This window comes from Pristis pectinata, chromosome 5, assembly GCF_009764475.1.
Source record: "Pristis pectinata isolate sPriPec2 chromosome 5, sPriPec2.1.pri, whole genome shotgun sequence".
Classification (NCBI taxonomy): Eukaryota; Metazoa; Chordata; class Chondrichthyes; order Rhinopristiformes; family Pristidae; genus Pristis; species Pristis pectinata.
Window position 1 is genome coordinate 82,452,256 of NC_067409.1, and position 14,137 is coordinate 82,466,392.

At 41.4% G+C, this 14,137-nt stretch overlaps 1 protein-coding gene across 6 annotated transcripts in view; it reads right to left on the bottom strand.

Annotated features, from left to right (window-relative positions):
- The window catches only part of LOC127570431 (dyslexia-associated protein KIAA0319-like), a 59,983-nt gene extending 50,356 nt beyond the window's left edge, over positions 1 to 9,627 (bottom strand). For 3 of the 6 annotated variants that reach the window (XM_052016011.1, XM_052016009.1, XM_052016005.1), the window contains exons 1-3: positions 8,889 to 8,960; positions 8,484 to 8,580; positions 979 to 1,107 (exon numbers count right to left, since the gene is read on the bottom strand). In XM_052016011.1, the coding sequence (XP_051871971.1) occupies positions 979 to 1,030 (52 nt within the window). In that variant the 5' untranslated portion in view covers positions 1,031 to 1,107; positions 8,484 to 8,580; positions 8,889 to 8,960. Of the gene's footprint in view, positions 1 to 978; positions 1,108 to 8,483; positions 8,581 to 8,888; positions 8,961 to 9,407 lie in introns of those variants that run through there. The other 3 variants (XM_052016008.1, XM_052016006.1, XM_052016010.1) reach the window with 3 other exon arrangements.
- Positions 9,628 to 14,137: the final 4,510 nt, after the last annotated feature.

The following is a 14,137-nucleotide window of genomic DNA, read 5'->3' on the forward strand; positions in this document are numbered from 1 at the left end:
TCCTGAAGACTTGCAATGCACAAAGAAATGTCTCATGGTCCCATACTAAAGCAAGATTTTTTTTTAAATGACAGTAAAGACAATTAGCTTAATCAGTTTATCGATCGTCTGCACAGTACCGAACAGGAAGGTGCCAGGTTCAATTCCCCCATCTGTGCTGCATAAGCAACATTACCATGGTAACAGTGGTGATACAAAATCAGCCTCAGCATCCCTGGGTAAGGAATAAAGAAAAACAACCTGGGTTGTTTTCCCTGCTGTACCAAGCCCACTGTTGAGAGCAAGCATATGGAATGTCGACAAATTAAGGCTCAGTTCTAACAATCTCTGCATTCAAGTTAGATACACTGTCAACACACAGCACTGAGGTTCACATGTAAAAGGTGAGCACCTTTATGTGCAGGACAGAGACCAAATCATCAGTATATCCCAGGTGCACACATCACTAACACTATATAGAGTCAGTTTCCTCAGGAGTGGGGCAGGAAGATTGCCAAAAGGCGTATTAAAACATTATTCTCTTTCAAACCTTCAAGGTATAATCTTGAATTCACATGAATGCAGATTCAATATCAAATTCTGAAGTGGATTTGAAAAAAAAATTGTAGTGCTACGTGGAAAGAACAGGGAAGTGCAACTAATTAGTCATCTGGTACAGGCAGGGTGGATCAAATGTATTCGAAGATTCTAGGAAGGGTTGATGAGATTTTAAGAAGGTCGGAAATCAGTAGTGGGGAGTGTTCTGTGTATGTACTTCACAAAAAGTTGTCTGTTTCAAGAACAGCAGAAGCAGAGACGATATCACTACATTGGAATGCTGCGATCCGTTTGATTTTAAATTATGCATAATTTTAAAGAAAAGTAAACCCACTACTTACCTTTAAAAAGAACCCACATGACAATATAGCAAAGAAGACAATTCTCTGTACAGACAACCAAGGCAAGGAAACAAATCAATCCATTGCTTCAGTGACATACCTGTTATGATGCACAACAGCACAACATGGAGGGAAAAGCACAAGTGAATCATTTCTCATGGCAGAAAACCCCAGGCAAGTGTAATGCTTTTCTCCCCTTTTCCTTCCTTCAGTTGCAAATTTGGAAACACTAGAATAGAGACCACACAATAGTCAAAGAACAAGTCAATAAAATCATTTATCCAGTGTCTAAAGTCTCTTACACATAGTTATGATACCAGTACTTTGCTTAAGCTTTATGTCATAATATAGAAAACTAGGTCACCACAAGGTGACATTTTCAAAAATTTCTGCATCAGAATAAAACTGCTTTAAAGAAGCAACCTTCTAGTCTAGCCTCTTAACTCAAGTGTTGCTTTTCTGTCACAAGAGCATCTCCACAGCACAGCTTCTCTGTGACAGGAGTGCATCATCAAAATATGTCCAAATAGAACAGTTGTATCTTAAATATGATTGACATGGATATATCCTCCTCAGACTGGTTGCTGCCAGGACCTTAGATAAATTACATTTAGGCAGTTTCAAACCAATACTTATTGAATGTTATTCTGCAGTACAAAATTTCACTAGATCAGCAGCCTTTCAGATCTTACTGACTAAGAGTTGAGTGGAAAAATCACAAGTAAGGACTACTCAATACAGATATTACATGTGTGAAGTGGAAAGTGCTCCATTCATCAGGTATGGTAAACCCACTATGTTATGAGCACAAAATTAGAAAAAAGAATGGTATTAGTGACAAAAATCCAACTTCCAGTGCATAAATCAAACACACAAATTCAGATTAACAACATCCCTCTTTCCCACCCCCAATCATACTTGCATAACACCAGGACCACACAACATGAGAATTATGCTGTAGAAAATCCACTGAGGTGCTGGATCTTTGCGCTGATGGGAAACATCCATTCAATGACATTGTCGAGTGGAACTAACAAACGTTTTCATGTCTCTGACATGTTCAAAGGACACTCATGGACAGCACTGTAGACTTATGCTATTCTGTGCCATGTTGTGATATGATTCTCCTAGTCAAAATTCCCAAATTCAAAAACAGAAGATAAGGTGCTTGAAGTGATGAGGTCTAAAGGGTGGAAGGCAACAACTGAGCACTAGTGGAGTCATTAGGAAGATTACCAGCCTGTGCTCTTGGGTACATAGGGACAACCAGAAAGGTGAAAGTGCCTTAAACCCGAGATTTTTCTTCCTCCTGAGAATATGGCGTTGAGACTGTGCCGACTTTGACAAACAAATTTTTGTAGCAAGTGGAACTGCAAGGTCCTGCTGCTTGTACTCCTATAGTGAACTAATTAATACAAAAGTGGCAGGAAGCAGTCTCTGATACAGAAAGCATGTGGAGGAAACAAAAATACACCAAAAATAAAATCAGTACAATGCAGCAAAATCAGAATTCAGAGGAATTGCAGTTATGGTTTTATACAGTTAGATTCTCACCCTTTCCCCAAATACAGTCAGATAAATGACTCAATAGCCGTTAGGTGCTGTTTTGCTCAATTGATAGCATTCGCCTCTTAGTTACCAGACTGTTCTGTCAAGTTCTAACCCAGAACTTGAACCAAAAAAATCATGACTTCACTCCTGCACTGAGGGAAGAGTGGTATTTTTGGGAGGTGGTGTTCTTTCAGATGAGATACCAAAATCAAAGTCCCGTATTCTGCTAACGCAGGGTTTCGACCTAAAATATTGACAGTTCCTCCCCCTCCACCCCACAGATGCTGCTCATCCTACTGAGTTCCTCCAGCAGATCATTTATTGCTCCAGATTCCAGCATCACAGTCTCTGTCTCCCATTTTCTACTCCTGCTGATTCAAGCGAGTGCATGGGTTTCAATGGCAATATTTAACATTACATACCCAGCGGTAACTACGAAAACTTTAGCAACAAACAATCTGCTGGAGGAACTCAGCGGGTCGAGCAGCATCTGTGGGAGGAAAGAAATTGTCAATATTTTGGGTCAAAACCCTGCATCAGCAGAGAATGGGAGTTTGGTATCTCATCTGAAAGAACCCAGTCCCGATGCAGGGATTCAACCCAAAATGTCGACAATTCCTTTCCTTCCACAGATGCTGCACTTTTCAATCTTTTTATTAATTTTCAAGTTAGTACAAATTAATATATAACATTAATAATTATAGATATGGTGCAAAGAGATCAGGATAACAACCATAACAGTTAATATATATAATCACAAGGAGTAAAAAAGTAATCTAGACCTCCCGCTCTCTTATTAAGTGAACATAATGCAAAAGGAAAATTGAAAAGAGTTTAATTATGAGAAAAGAACCCCCAAATCAAAAAAAATTAATAATAAACCAAAAGAAACCAATAACTTCAAAAAGAAAAACTAGACTGATATTTCTTCAATTAAAAAAAATTATGTCATTAACTCTGCTCCTCTGTATTCAAGGGTTATTGAAAGGGATCTGGAAAAGGTCAGCTTATATCATATGGAAATACTGAATAAATGGACTCCAAACTTCCTCAAATTTAAGCGAAGGATCAACAGTACCACTCCTAATTTTTTCTAAGTTTAAATATGCTATAGTTTGAGATCACAGATGCTGCTCGACCCCCCTGAGTTCCTCCAGCAGATTGTTTGTTGCTCCAGATTCCAGCATCTGCAGTCTCTTGTATCTCTGCTGTAAACATTACTTGGTTCCTCATTTCATTTGCATACAAAATGGCTTACACAAAAAGCTTTGCAATTTCACAGTTATTTGGCCCTATTTGTCACTAACTCACCCTCTCTTGAAAAGAAATTTGTCATCTCTCTTTTCCAGTTCTGATGAAGGGTCTTCCATTTGAAATGTTAACTCTGACTTTATTCACGGAGACACAAGAAATTCTGCAGATGCTGGAATCTGGAGCAATACATAAAAAGTGCTGGAGGAACTCAGGTCAGGCAGCATCCATGGAAGGAAATGGACAGTCAACGTTTCAGGCCGAAGGGACTGGAAGGGAAGAGGGCAGAAGCCAGAATAAGAAGGTGGGGGGGAAGGGGAGGAGCACACACAGGCAGGTGACAGGTGAGTTCAGGTGATAGGCGAGTCCAGGTGAGAGGGGAAAGGTAGGTAGGTGGGTGGGGGGGGGGGGGTGAGAGATGTAATAAGCTGAGAGGTGATAGGTAGAAGAGGCAAAGGGCTGAAGGAGGAGCAATCCGGTAGGACAGGGCAGTGGACCATGGAATGAAGGATGGGGGGAGGAGAGGAGATGAGCAGGTCATCAAGGCAGGGGAAGGGAACCAAAGGAATAAGGGAAGACAAAGGAGTGGGGGGGGGGGGGGGTTGAAGAAAAAGAAGGGATGGGGTTACCGGAAGTTAGAGAAATTGATGTTGAGGCCATCAGGTTGGAGACTCCCAAGGTGGAATATGAGGTGTTGTTCTGTTCACGGATGTTGTATACCAGTATTTTCAGTTTTTATTTCAGATTTCCAGCATCTGCAGTTTCTTGATATTTGTTCCTCTTCCATTTGCAACTTCGTCAATTTTCTAGTTATTAGACAAGCTTCATATTCAGCTAACTGCCTCAAATGGGGATTTCAAATGTCTTCTGGAAGTCCTTATGAACTACATGCAAAAACATTCCCCTGTCCTCTTTTCAAATAATTCTATCAGGGATGGCCACTCATTGCAAATTCACGATGGCTTCAGTCAATCCTATTTTTCAAGATACTCCCTCACATTATTCTTCAGAAATTTCCTGACAGCAGATATTAAACTAACTGGTCTATAGTTCCCTTGGCTCTCTTTTCTTATCTTTCTTAAACATTGAAATGCTATGGACAAAAGGATGGCACGGTGATGTTACCACTCAACTCCACAATTCCAGGTTCAATCCTAACCTTGGGCACAGTTTGTGTAGAGTTCGGATGTTCTCTCTGTGGGTTTCCCCCCAGGTACTCCAGTTTCCTCCCATTTCCTCCCATATTCCAGAAATGTGATGGTAGGTTAATTGGCTATTGTAAATTCCCCTAGTGTGTGGGGGTGTCAGGAGAATTGGGGATCAGGGAGATGATAGAAGATAGGTTGCAGGGGGTAAAGGGGGGAATGGTACTGATGGGAATGCTCTGAGAGCTGGTATAGAAAGAGGCCATTCTGCCCATTGTGTCTGGGTTGCAAGAAAATATGAAAATGAATTTACAAATTTAGGAAATCTCAGCCTCTCACATATTTCCTTTAAAATCCTGTGATGGAAACTATCTGATCCTGATATTACTTCTTAGGGCTTTCTAAAATTTATTTACTGTTATTTTTCTAATATTAATTTTAGCAAGTCCTTGTCCTTGATTTAATATCAAATTTAGGATGTCTGGAATGCCATTCTCCTTACTGTAAATGGTGATATTGCAAATGAAAATGGTGGACAAACTTGAATGTAATGATCATTCAAACCTGTCCACCTTTCCCATTTGCATTACCATTAATGCCCTTTACTAAGGAGCCCACCCTGCTCCTGTCCACCCTCATCTGCCTAATTAAAAAATTTCACGGTTTTGCCTTTGACATCCATTTTAAGTTTTCATTTACCCTTTTGCTGCTATTAGTAACTGTTCAGACACCTACTGCTCTTCTTTGAATCTCTGCAAATTGCTAAGGTTTGAGGAGTTCATTTTCCTTTTTGTGTGGCTTTTCCTTCAGTTTTTGATATGAGAAGCCTGTTGTTTAGACAGAGCTTTGCTCCTCAGTGGCATAAACAGGTCCATGATCAGAGTAAATTCCTTTTTGAACTCATCCCACAGCTCGCTTGTGAATTCATCCATTCATGGGCTTATCCCATTTACTGCAGGCATCCCATCCCATGGACGACACTATTACCCAAAAGTGGATGCTTGCAGCCAATTTGCATTTCTCCCTTTCATAATTTGCACTGAACTTGATTACTCTAGTACATTATTAAGAAAATGTCCACACTGTTAGGCTGTTTGCTGAACATGACTCTCTGAAATGGATCTTCTTCAAAATGTATCACTGGAACTTTTGGGTGCACGCAAGAGACTAGATACAGCGTCAGATTAAAACTGGAGACAGTGTAGCACTGCCTGTGCACCAAACTGAAATCTCAACTGAGTCACATTTCAGGAATGGGAATTATGCCTTATTAGGCAAAAGACAATTTGCCATCACTGGCCAACAGCTGACACATTGCCTATGCAACACTCACTGCCTTTCAAAGTGATGAATTCCAATTGGTTTGAGAGACTTCATGCACGTGCAAGGCTTTCCCTTTCAACTTCCAATGAAACTCAGTCAGTGAGGATCGGCAGCAATACCTCTGGCACAATTATTCTCAACACTGATGCCACTCAAGGCTGCATCCTCAGCCCTCTACTCTCTATACACTCATGACTGTGTGGCCAGATTCTGCTCTAACTCCATCTACAAGTTTGCAGATGATACCACCGTTGTAGGTCATATCTCAAACAGCGATGAGTCAGAATACAGGAAGGAGATAGAGAGCTTAGTGGAATGGTGTCATGACAACAACCTTTCCCTCAATGTCAACAAAACAAAAGAGCTGCTCATTGACCTCAGGAAAGGGGGCGGTGTACACGCACCTGTCTACATCAACGGTGCTGAGGTCGAGAGGGTTGAGAGCTTCAAGTTCCTGGGAGTGAACATCACCAACAGCCTGTCCTGGTCAAATCACGTAGATGCCACGGCCAAGAAAGCTCGCCAGCGCCTCTACTTCCTCAGGAGGCTAAAGAAATTCGGTTCGTCCCCATTGACACTCACCAACTTTTATCAATGCACCATAGAAAGCATCCTATCTGGATGCATCACGACTTGGTACAGCAACTGCTCTGCCCAGGACCGCAAGAAACGGCAGAGAGTTGTGGACACAGCCCAGCGCGTCATGGACACCAGCCTACCCTCCTTGGACTCTGTCTTTACCTCTTGCTGCCTTGGTGAAGCAGCCAGCATAATCAAAGACCCCACCCACCCGGGACATTCTCTCTTCTCTCCTCTTCCATCAGGTAGAAGATACAGGAGCCTGAGGGCACATACCACCAGGCTTAAGGACAGCTTCTACCCCACTGTGATAAGACTATTGAACGGTTCCCTTATACAATGAGATGGACTCTGACCTCACGATGTACCTTGTTGTGACCTTGTACCTTATTGCACTGCACTTTCTTTGTAGCTGTGACACTTTACTCTGTTTTTACCTGTACTACATCAATGCACTCTGTACTAACCCAATGTAACTGCACTGTGTAATGAATTGACCTGTACGATCGGTATGCAAGACATGTTTTTCACTGTACCTCGGTACAAGTGACAATAATAAACCAATACCGGTGTCAATATATGACTGGCACAGGAGAAAGACTGGGCAGTAGAACCAGCACATTTGCAGCAGCCCAGTTTTATTTTTTGAGTGGTGTTCAGAGTATTTAGAAATGAAATTAAGGCAAGACATTCTGATTTCTGGAAAGTAGAAATATTTTTCCAAGTAGCACTGCTTCATAGAATCTGGATGAGCCAGAACAACACTTTAAAAAAATCAAACCCTGATGTAACACACTTGCCTCATTTTAGTGTTTGAATTGTATGTTAGAATTCCACCAAGGCTAAAAATCTACCAGTTTGTTACTAATCTGCCTTCAGTTCACTGAAGATAGAATAAGGCATACAGGCAAGCAAGGTATTGTCAAAGTGCTAAAACATAGAGCATGTATAGAGGGGTTAATACAAGATGTCTACAAGTTTCCTGTCCCCATTATCTCCATTGGAAACATGGTCTAATCTATAAAGCACACTGGCCAGAGGTTCACAATGTTTCTTGATCAGCTTTTCTCAGTGACCAGCAGCAAGTCTGAGCAACTCTTTGAGTGCACAATTTCAGTAAATAGCATTTCAGTAAATTACAACCACTTAATTAGCTGGGAAGTGCTTTGAGATGATCACTGGAGCGTGAAGCTCCAAATCAGTGCAGTGCAAGTTCCTTAATGCCCAAATGTTGTAAGTACAGGCAGTATATTCATTATTTTTGGGAAGGTGCTGCTTTTGCCCGGTGGACCAACTGACATATACAACGTGTAATGCAGTGATAAGCCACCTGAGCCAGGAAGGCAAGTTAACAGATCTCAGGTAAGACTGTGCTTGACAGCACAATTTGCTTGAAAGTAGGAGGTGGGAGTAGTACAGACATGGTCACAGTTCTTTGTCATAATTACCATCCAGTGTCTCTTCCTATCAAACAGGAGAGGATCCCTGAAGGGAGGATCGTGATTATCCCATCAACCTGGGCCTGTGGTACAGTTGGTCTCTATTGGTGATGTAGGAACATAGAAAAATAAGCATTTTGAAAGGACTAATTGGATAAGAGACAGGATTATAAAGTTTATAAAATGGAAGGGGGGGGGGAGTCATCAGCCAAATCAAGTAATGTTTCGTTCTTTGCCAAATAAATAATTAAACTTTTGCTCAGACTTCAAACAAGCTCCTAATAGAAACAATTGGACACTCATTACAACTGCCCCACCTTACACTGTGCCAATAAAAAATCTTCGGTAACAATAGCTCACTATTTCCACCGTCAACACCGGACACTGTGCAGTCTGCAACACCGACGCAAGAACCTGATGAGAACAAAGAAATAGAATTGAAACTCGAATTTATCGGCTCCAAGACATTTTACCAACCGATCCCATTATAAAACAACAGCTCAACCGGTTCTGTTTTCAACCAGGGCCATGGCTCGGCAGTGCCGTTGCCTGATTAGTATAAGTGCCGAACAACATGATTCTTACAGCCTCGTCTCCTTAAAAATGAAGGTGCCCCATTGGCAAGGCGATAGGGCACAAACTAAGGGGGGTTGTTGATAGTTTTATTTAAGCCCCCCCCCCCGTTTTAAATTTATTCCTCCAGTTACTCATTGCGCACTCACTGTGGTTAGCTCTGGTACGTTAACTTGACCACCACGGCTCCACACTGCACCGAGGCACTTCTGTGATTCGAGTTGATCTCAGAAGCCAGGAGAGGGAGACGTGTCTCGCTCGGATGCCACAAAGGAACAGTGCCGTCCACCGGCTGTTCACATCCCCTGCTGCAACCCGAGATTACATCCATCCTTAAACCAGCGGATCAGCTAACCTCCAGATATTCCTGGTACATGGGGGGGGGGGGGCAAGGGAAACAGAGTCACCTTGCGCACCAGGTCGGCCTGGCCCGTGGCTACTATCCCCTGTGCTTCCCGCTAGCTCTCGGCTTGCATTTTATTTCCCCAATGTGCTGGGTCGGCCCCACAACGCAGACCCGGCAATTGGAAGCTACTCCCTTCTGAGGAGGCAGCCGCGGGCAATCTCTCTTTCTGCATTAACGGGGAAGGGGGGCGAGAGAGAGAGAGAGAATGGGTGAAGGTTAAGGTTGCTAGAAGCCTACTACCGAGCGGCAGCCTGCTTCCTACCTAAGCAATCCTTTGCTGGTCTACGCCGTCTGCCTTGAGCCGGCCGAGTTCATCCGGTTGGCAGCCCACGAAGCGGTGACCCTTCAACTCCAGTTGATGGTACACCGGCTGTCCTCGCCCTTGTTATTCACCAGCTCCGAGGCTGGGCTCCGCAGAGAGCCCCGGTTACTGGAGGTACCAGATGTGATGTGGTCCCGTGATCTCAGTGCTCGTTATCCTCACTCGGTTCCCCAGCTGCCGCTCATATCTGCCACCTCATTGTAAGGGAGGAAGTACTCCCCGAGTGTCTCTTTTATTTTTCAATCTTTTTATTAAATTTCAAATTAATACACATAGCAATAGTGATTATACACATGGTATGAAGAGATCGGGATTACAATAATAACAGTTGACATATACAAACACAGGGAGTAAAATATATAATCTGAACCTCCTAATCTCTTACTAAGTGAACATGATACAAAAGAATTTGAAAAGAAATTTGATTATATTAAAAGAGAACCCCAAAATTAAAAAATAATAAAAGCAAACCAGAAACTTCAAAACAAAAAGCTAGACTGTTATTTCTTCGGTTGAAAAACATAATTATGTCGTTAGCTCCGCTCCTCTATATTCAAATAGAAGATTATTGAAAGGGATTCGAAAAAGGTCTGCTTACATCATATGGACATACTGAATAAATGGACTCCAAATTTCCTCAAATTTAAGCGAAGGATCAACAGTACCACTCCTATTTTTTCTAAGTTTAAACATGTTATAGTTTGAGAAAACCATTGAAATGTGGTAGGAGGTATAGGATCCTTCCATTTAAATAGAATGGATCTCTTGGCCATTAATGTAACAAATGCAATCATACCACAAGCTGAAGCAGATAGATGGCCGGAATCCATCATTGGTAACTCAAAAATTGCAGTAATAGGATGAGGTTGTAAATCAATATTCAGTACAATTGAAATAATATTAAAAATGTCTTTCCAATATCTTTCCAAAAGAGGGCAGGACCAAAACATGTGTGTCAGGGAAGCCACCTCCGAATTACATCTGTCACATATAGGATTTATATGCACATTAAGCTTTAGGATCGGTGTTATGTGCTGTTAATGGAAAGGTGGTGGGATCTCCCCAGCAGGCTCGACTTTGAATAGGAAAAGAAAATCTGAGCCAACACGATATAAAAATAGAAAATGCTGAAAAACTAAGCAAGTCAGGCAGTATCTGTGGAAAGAGAAACAGTTAACATTTCAGATGAGAAACCCTTCATCAGACAAGAGAGAGGTAAATAATTTAGTCTGGGTAGCAGCAAAATGTGAATGAAATAAAGGCAATTTCTCTGACAGAGAAAAGACATGTGGTGGGTGGGATACTATAACGGTTCTCACATACTGGGACATGCTCAGCAGGCCAGACTATACACAGAGAGGAAGAGAAAGGGGGAAGGCAGGCAGAGATGGTTCTTATATTGACAGAAAGAAAGAGCAAGTTATCTAAAGTTAGAGAATTTGATGTTGAGTCTGGAAGGGTGCAAACGCCCGAGGCAAAACAGATGTTGTTCCTCAAGCTGGTGTTGGGTACCATTATAACAGTGCAAGGTCATCACATTTGATCATCACAGGATTTGGCTGATCACTAAATGTCTGTCTCCTAATCTCTTAAAGTGAAATGGCAGGTTTAAAATTATGTTTAAATTTAATTACTAAAGGAAATAAAGATAATGACTTGTTTAAAAAGACTCTGAACCACATGCAGATGAATTCCAAATCTGATTACCTCAAATGCAAGGACTGTAACTACACAGAATGTGGCATTCACAAGCTGGAAGACCTTGATATAGTGTTACATTTCAAACTTGCTATTTTCCCTCATTCCCTCAAAAAAAATCCAATTACTCAGTGCCCTTCCTGACAACTTATTCTACTGATACTCAGAAGAAGTGTACTTAATGGTATGCACAGCCAAGGTTAAACCAAGGTTTTAATGTTCCAAGTTCCTTTTAGAAAGTTGACTGCCAGGACTGTCAAAAAGATATCCAAATAACACTAAAATGTTAAGCAGGAACTGTCCTCTAAACTAACTTGGTTGGGCCAAGGGTTAAGTACCAGAACAATTTGTAAATAAAGAGAATAATTTGAAATTGTAAATTAATAGTCTTCAAATAAAATAAGTTTCCTCTAACTGATATCTTCTGCCTTTACAGGAAATTTCCCTCAGAGGGAAGAGAAATTCAAATTTTAAATCTTGAGAACAAGTCTTGTTAAGTGATCTCTAAGGGAAATGAGTCTGGGCTAAATGGTTATTCAGAGGAAATGGATACTACCCATTAGGAGCATCAGATGCTTCATTTCAAATGATCTGAGAATCAATTTTTGTGAAGGGAGACAGGCACTCTGAAAGCTGAGAGGGAGCAGAAGGAATAATGAAAAGATCCATTTCTTCTTACACAAAATTTATTAAAAGAAAATGATGCCACCATTTGGAATAAAATTACACATACATCAATAGCTAAAAGAGATATTAATTAATTCAAAAAAACTAAAATACATACCTTGTACCTCATAAAAGGAATGGCATGATACCTGATTGATGGATTGGAAAATCTGCCTGGTTCATGGAACTGAATGTCTGACAGGTAGAATGGAAAGTCTGTCTCATAGAAAGAATGAACAGACTGTCTGATGTATGGAATATAATGTCTGCTGATGGATGGTCTGGAAAATCTGCCTCAATGATGCAATGGAAAGCCTGATTGATGGAACGGCCTGCCTACCTGATTGAGTCCCTTGGCCGTCTGATGATATAGAATACCTGCCTAATGGAACAGCTCAGCAGTTTGATGAAATGGCATACTGGTCTGATAGATTGAGTCCCTTGGCCATCTGATGATATAGAATACCTGCCTAATGGAACAGCTCAGCAGCTTGAGGAAATGGCATACTGGTCTGATAGAATAACAAATCTTATTGATGAAACAGCATGCTTGCCTAATAGCTTGATAGACTGGCATGGGAGATTGATGGAAATGATATGTCTAATGGAATGGCATTTGTAGAGGGTGGCAAAGCTTTGGTATGTCAGCACTAATTCAATCACCCCAGATACTCTGCTTAGAACCCACTCTTGTAGCCATCACACTTATGAAGCTAGTGTAGTTCATTTCCTGGTAAATGCTAGACTATTGACAGCGCAGAACTTATCAATGATAATGCCCTTAAAGTCAGAGGATGGTGGTGGGAATATCATTGTTGGAGATGGTCATAGCCTGGCAATTATGTTGTGTGAATAGCCTTGCATTACTGTGGTGTAGATGATACCTGCCAATAAGCAATCCACATCAGTATGTTGTCTCAGACTTTCTGCAAGCAGACATTGAATGTTTCATTTGATGAGGAGTTTTCAATGAAATTCAACATGTTACTGTTAGTCTGATCAATGCAGAGGCATGTTGGTCTGATTAATAGAATGGCAAATCTGTCCAATGGATAGAAGGTCTGCCTGATGGATTGATTGGAAAGATTGCATGAAGGATGGAATGGAAATACTGCTGGATGAATGAAATAGAATGACTGATCCATGGAATGCAATGTCTGTAATGATGCAATCAAAACTTGCCCAATCCATGGAATGACACTCCTGCCTGTCTGACAGAATGGCATGCCAGTTTGTTGGAATGATATGTTTTCTGGCACTTGTAGAGGGGGAAGAGGTTTGGTGTGATGGAATGTGAGTCAGTCACCCCAGGTTACCCAGCCTATCACTTGCTCATGTAGCCAGCATACTTAGCTAACTGTTCCAAATGAGTTCCTGGTAAATGCTGGGATATTGAAGGTGTAAGATTTGGCAACAATAATGACAATGAACGTAAGGAGTAGGTGGTTAGACTCTCTCTATTTGGAAGTAGTCAGACCCTGGCACATCTGTGGTGTGAAAGCTATTTGCCAATTATCAGCCCATGAGAAAACACTGTCTCGGTCTTACTGCATGGAATACTTCAATTGCTGAGGAGTTGTGGATGAAGCCCGGAATGTTTGATGGATGAATGGAATCGATGGTCTGCCTGATTGGTGAAGTTGCAATAATGTCTGTAGGATGGACTGGAATGTCTGATTGATGGAATGGTAAGAATGCCTGTCAGATAGAAATAGAATGTCAGCCTGACAGATGGAATGGAAAGGCTCTCTGATGAATGGAATAGAAGGACTGCTTAACTGCAGGAGTTGCAATAAGGTCTTAAGGGATGGACTGGAATGATTGACTAATCAATGGTAAGAATGCCATTGGAGGAGAATTTGGCCCAATTGATGGAAAGGAAACTCTGCAGATTGATGGAACAGAATGTCTTTCTCAGTGATGGATTGGAGATTCTGCCTCATTGTTGGTCTGGAAAGTCTGCCACATTGATGTACTGGAAGGTTTGTCTGACAGATAGATAAGAAAATCTGCCTGGTAGAGGGAATGGAAAGTCTACCTGATTGATTGATGGAATGGAACCTTGCTTATTGATGAAATGGAAAGTCTGCCTGCTGGATGAAATTATTTCATCCATAAATTATCCGTACCTGGTTATGGAATGGAAAAACTGCCTGTTGGAAAGAGTCATAGCTTGGCACTTTTGTGTAGTGAATGTTACTTGTCCATCATAAGCACATCATCATGTTGTCTAGGTTTTAGAATGTTTCATTTGCTGAGGAGTGTTGAATGGAATTGACTGCCTGAACAGATGAAATAGCACAAGA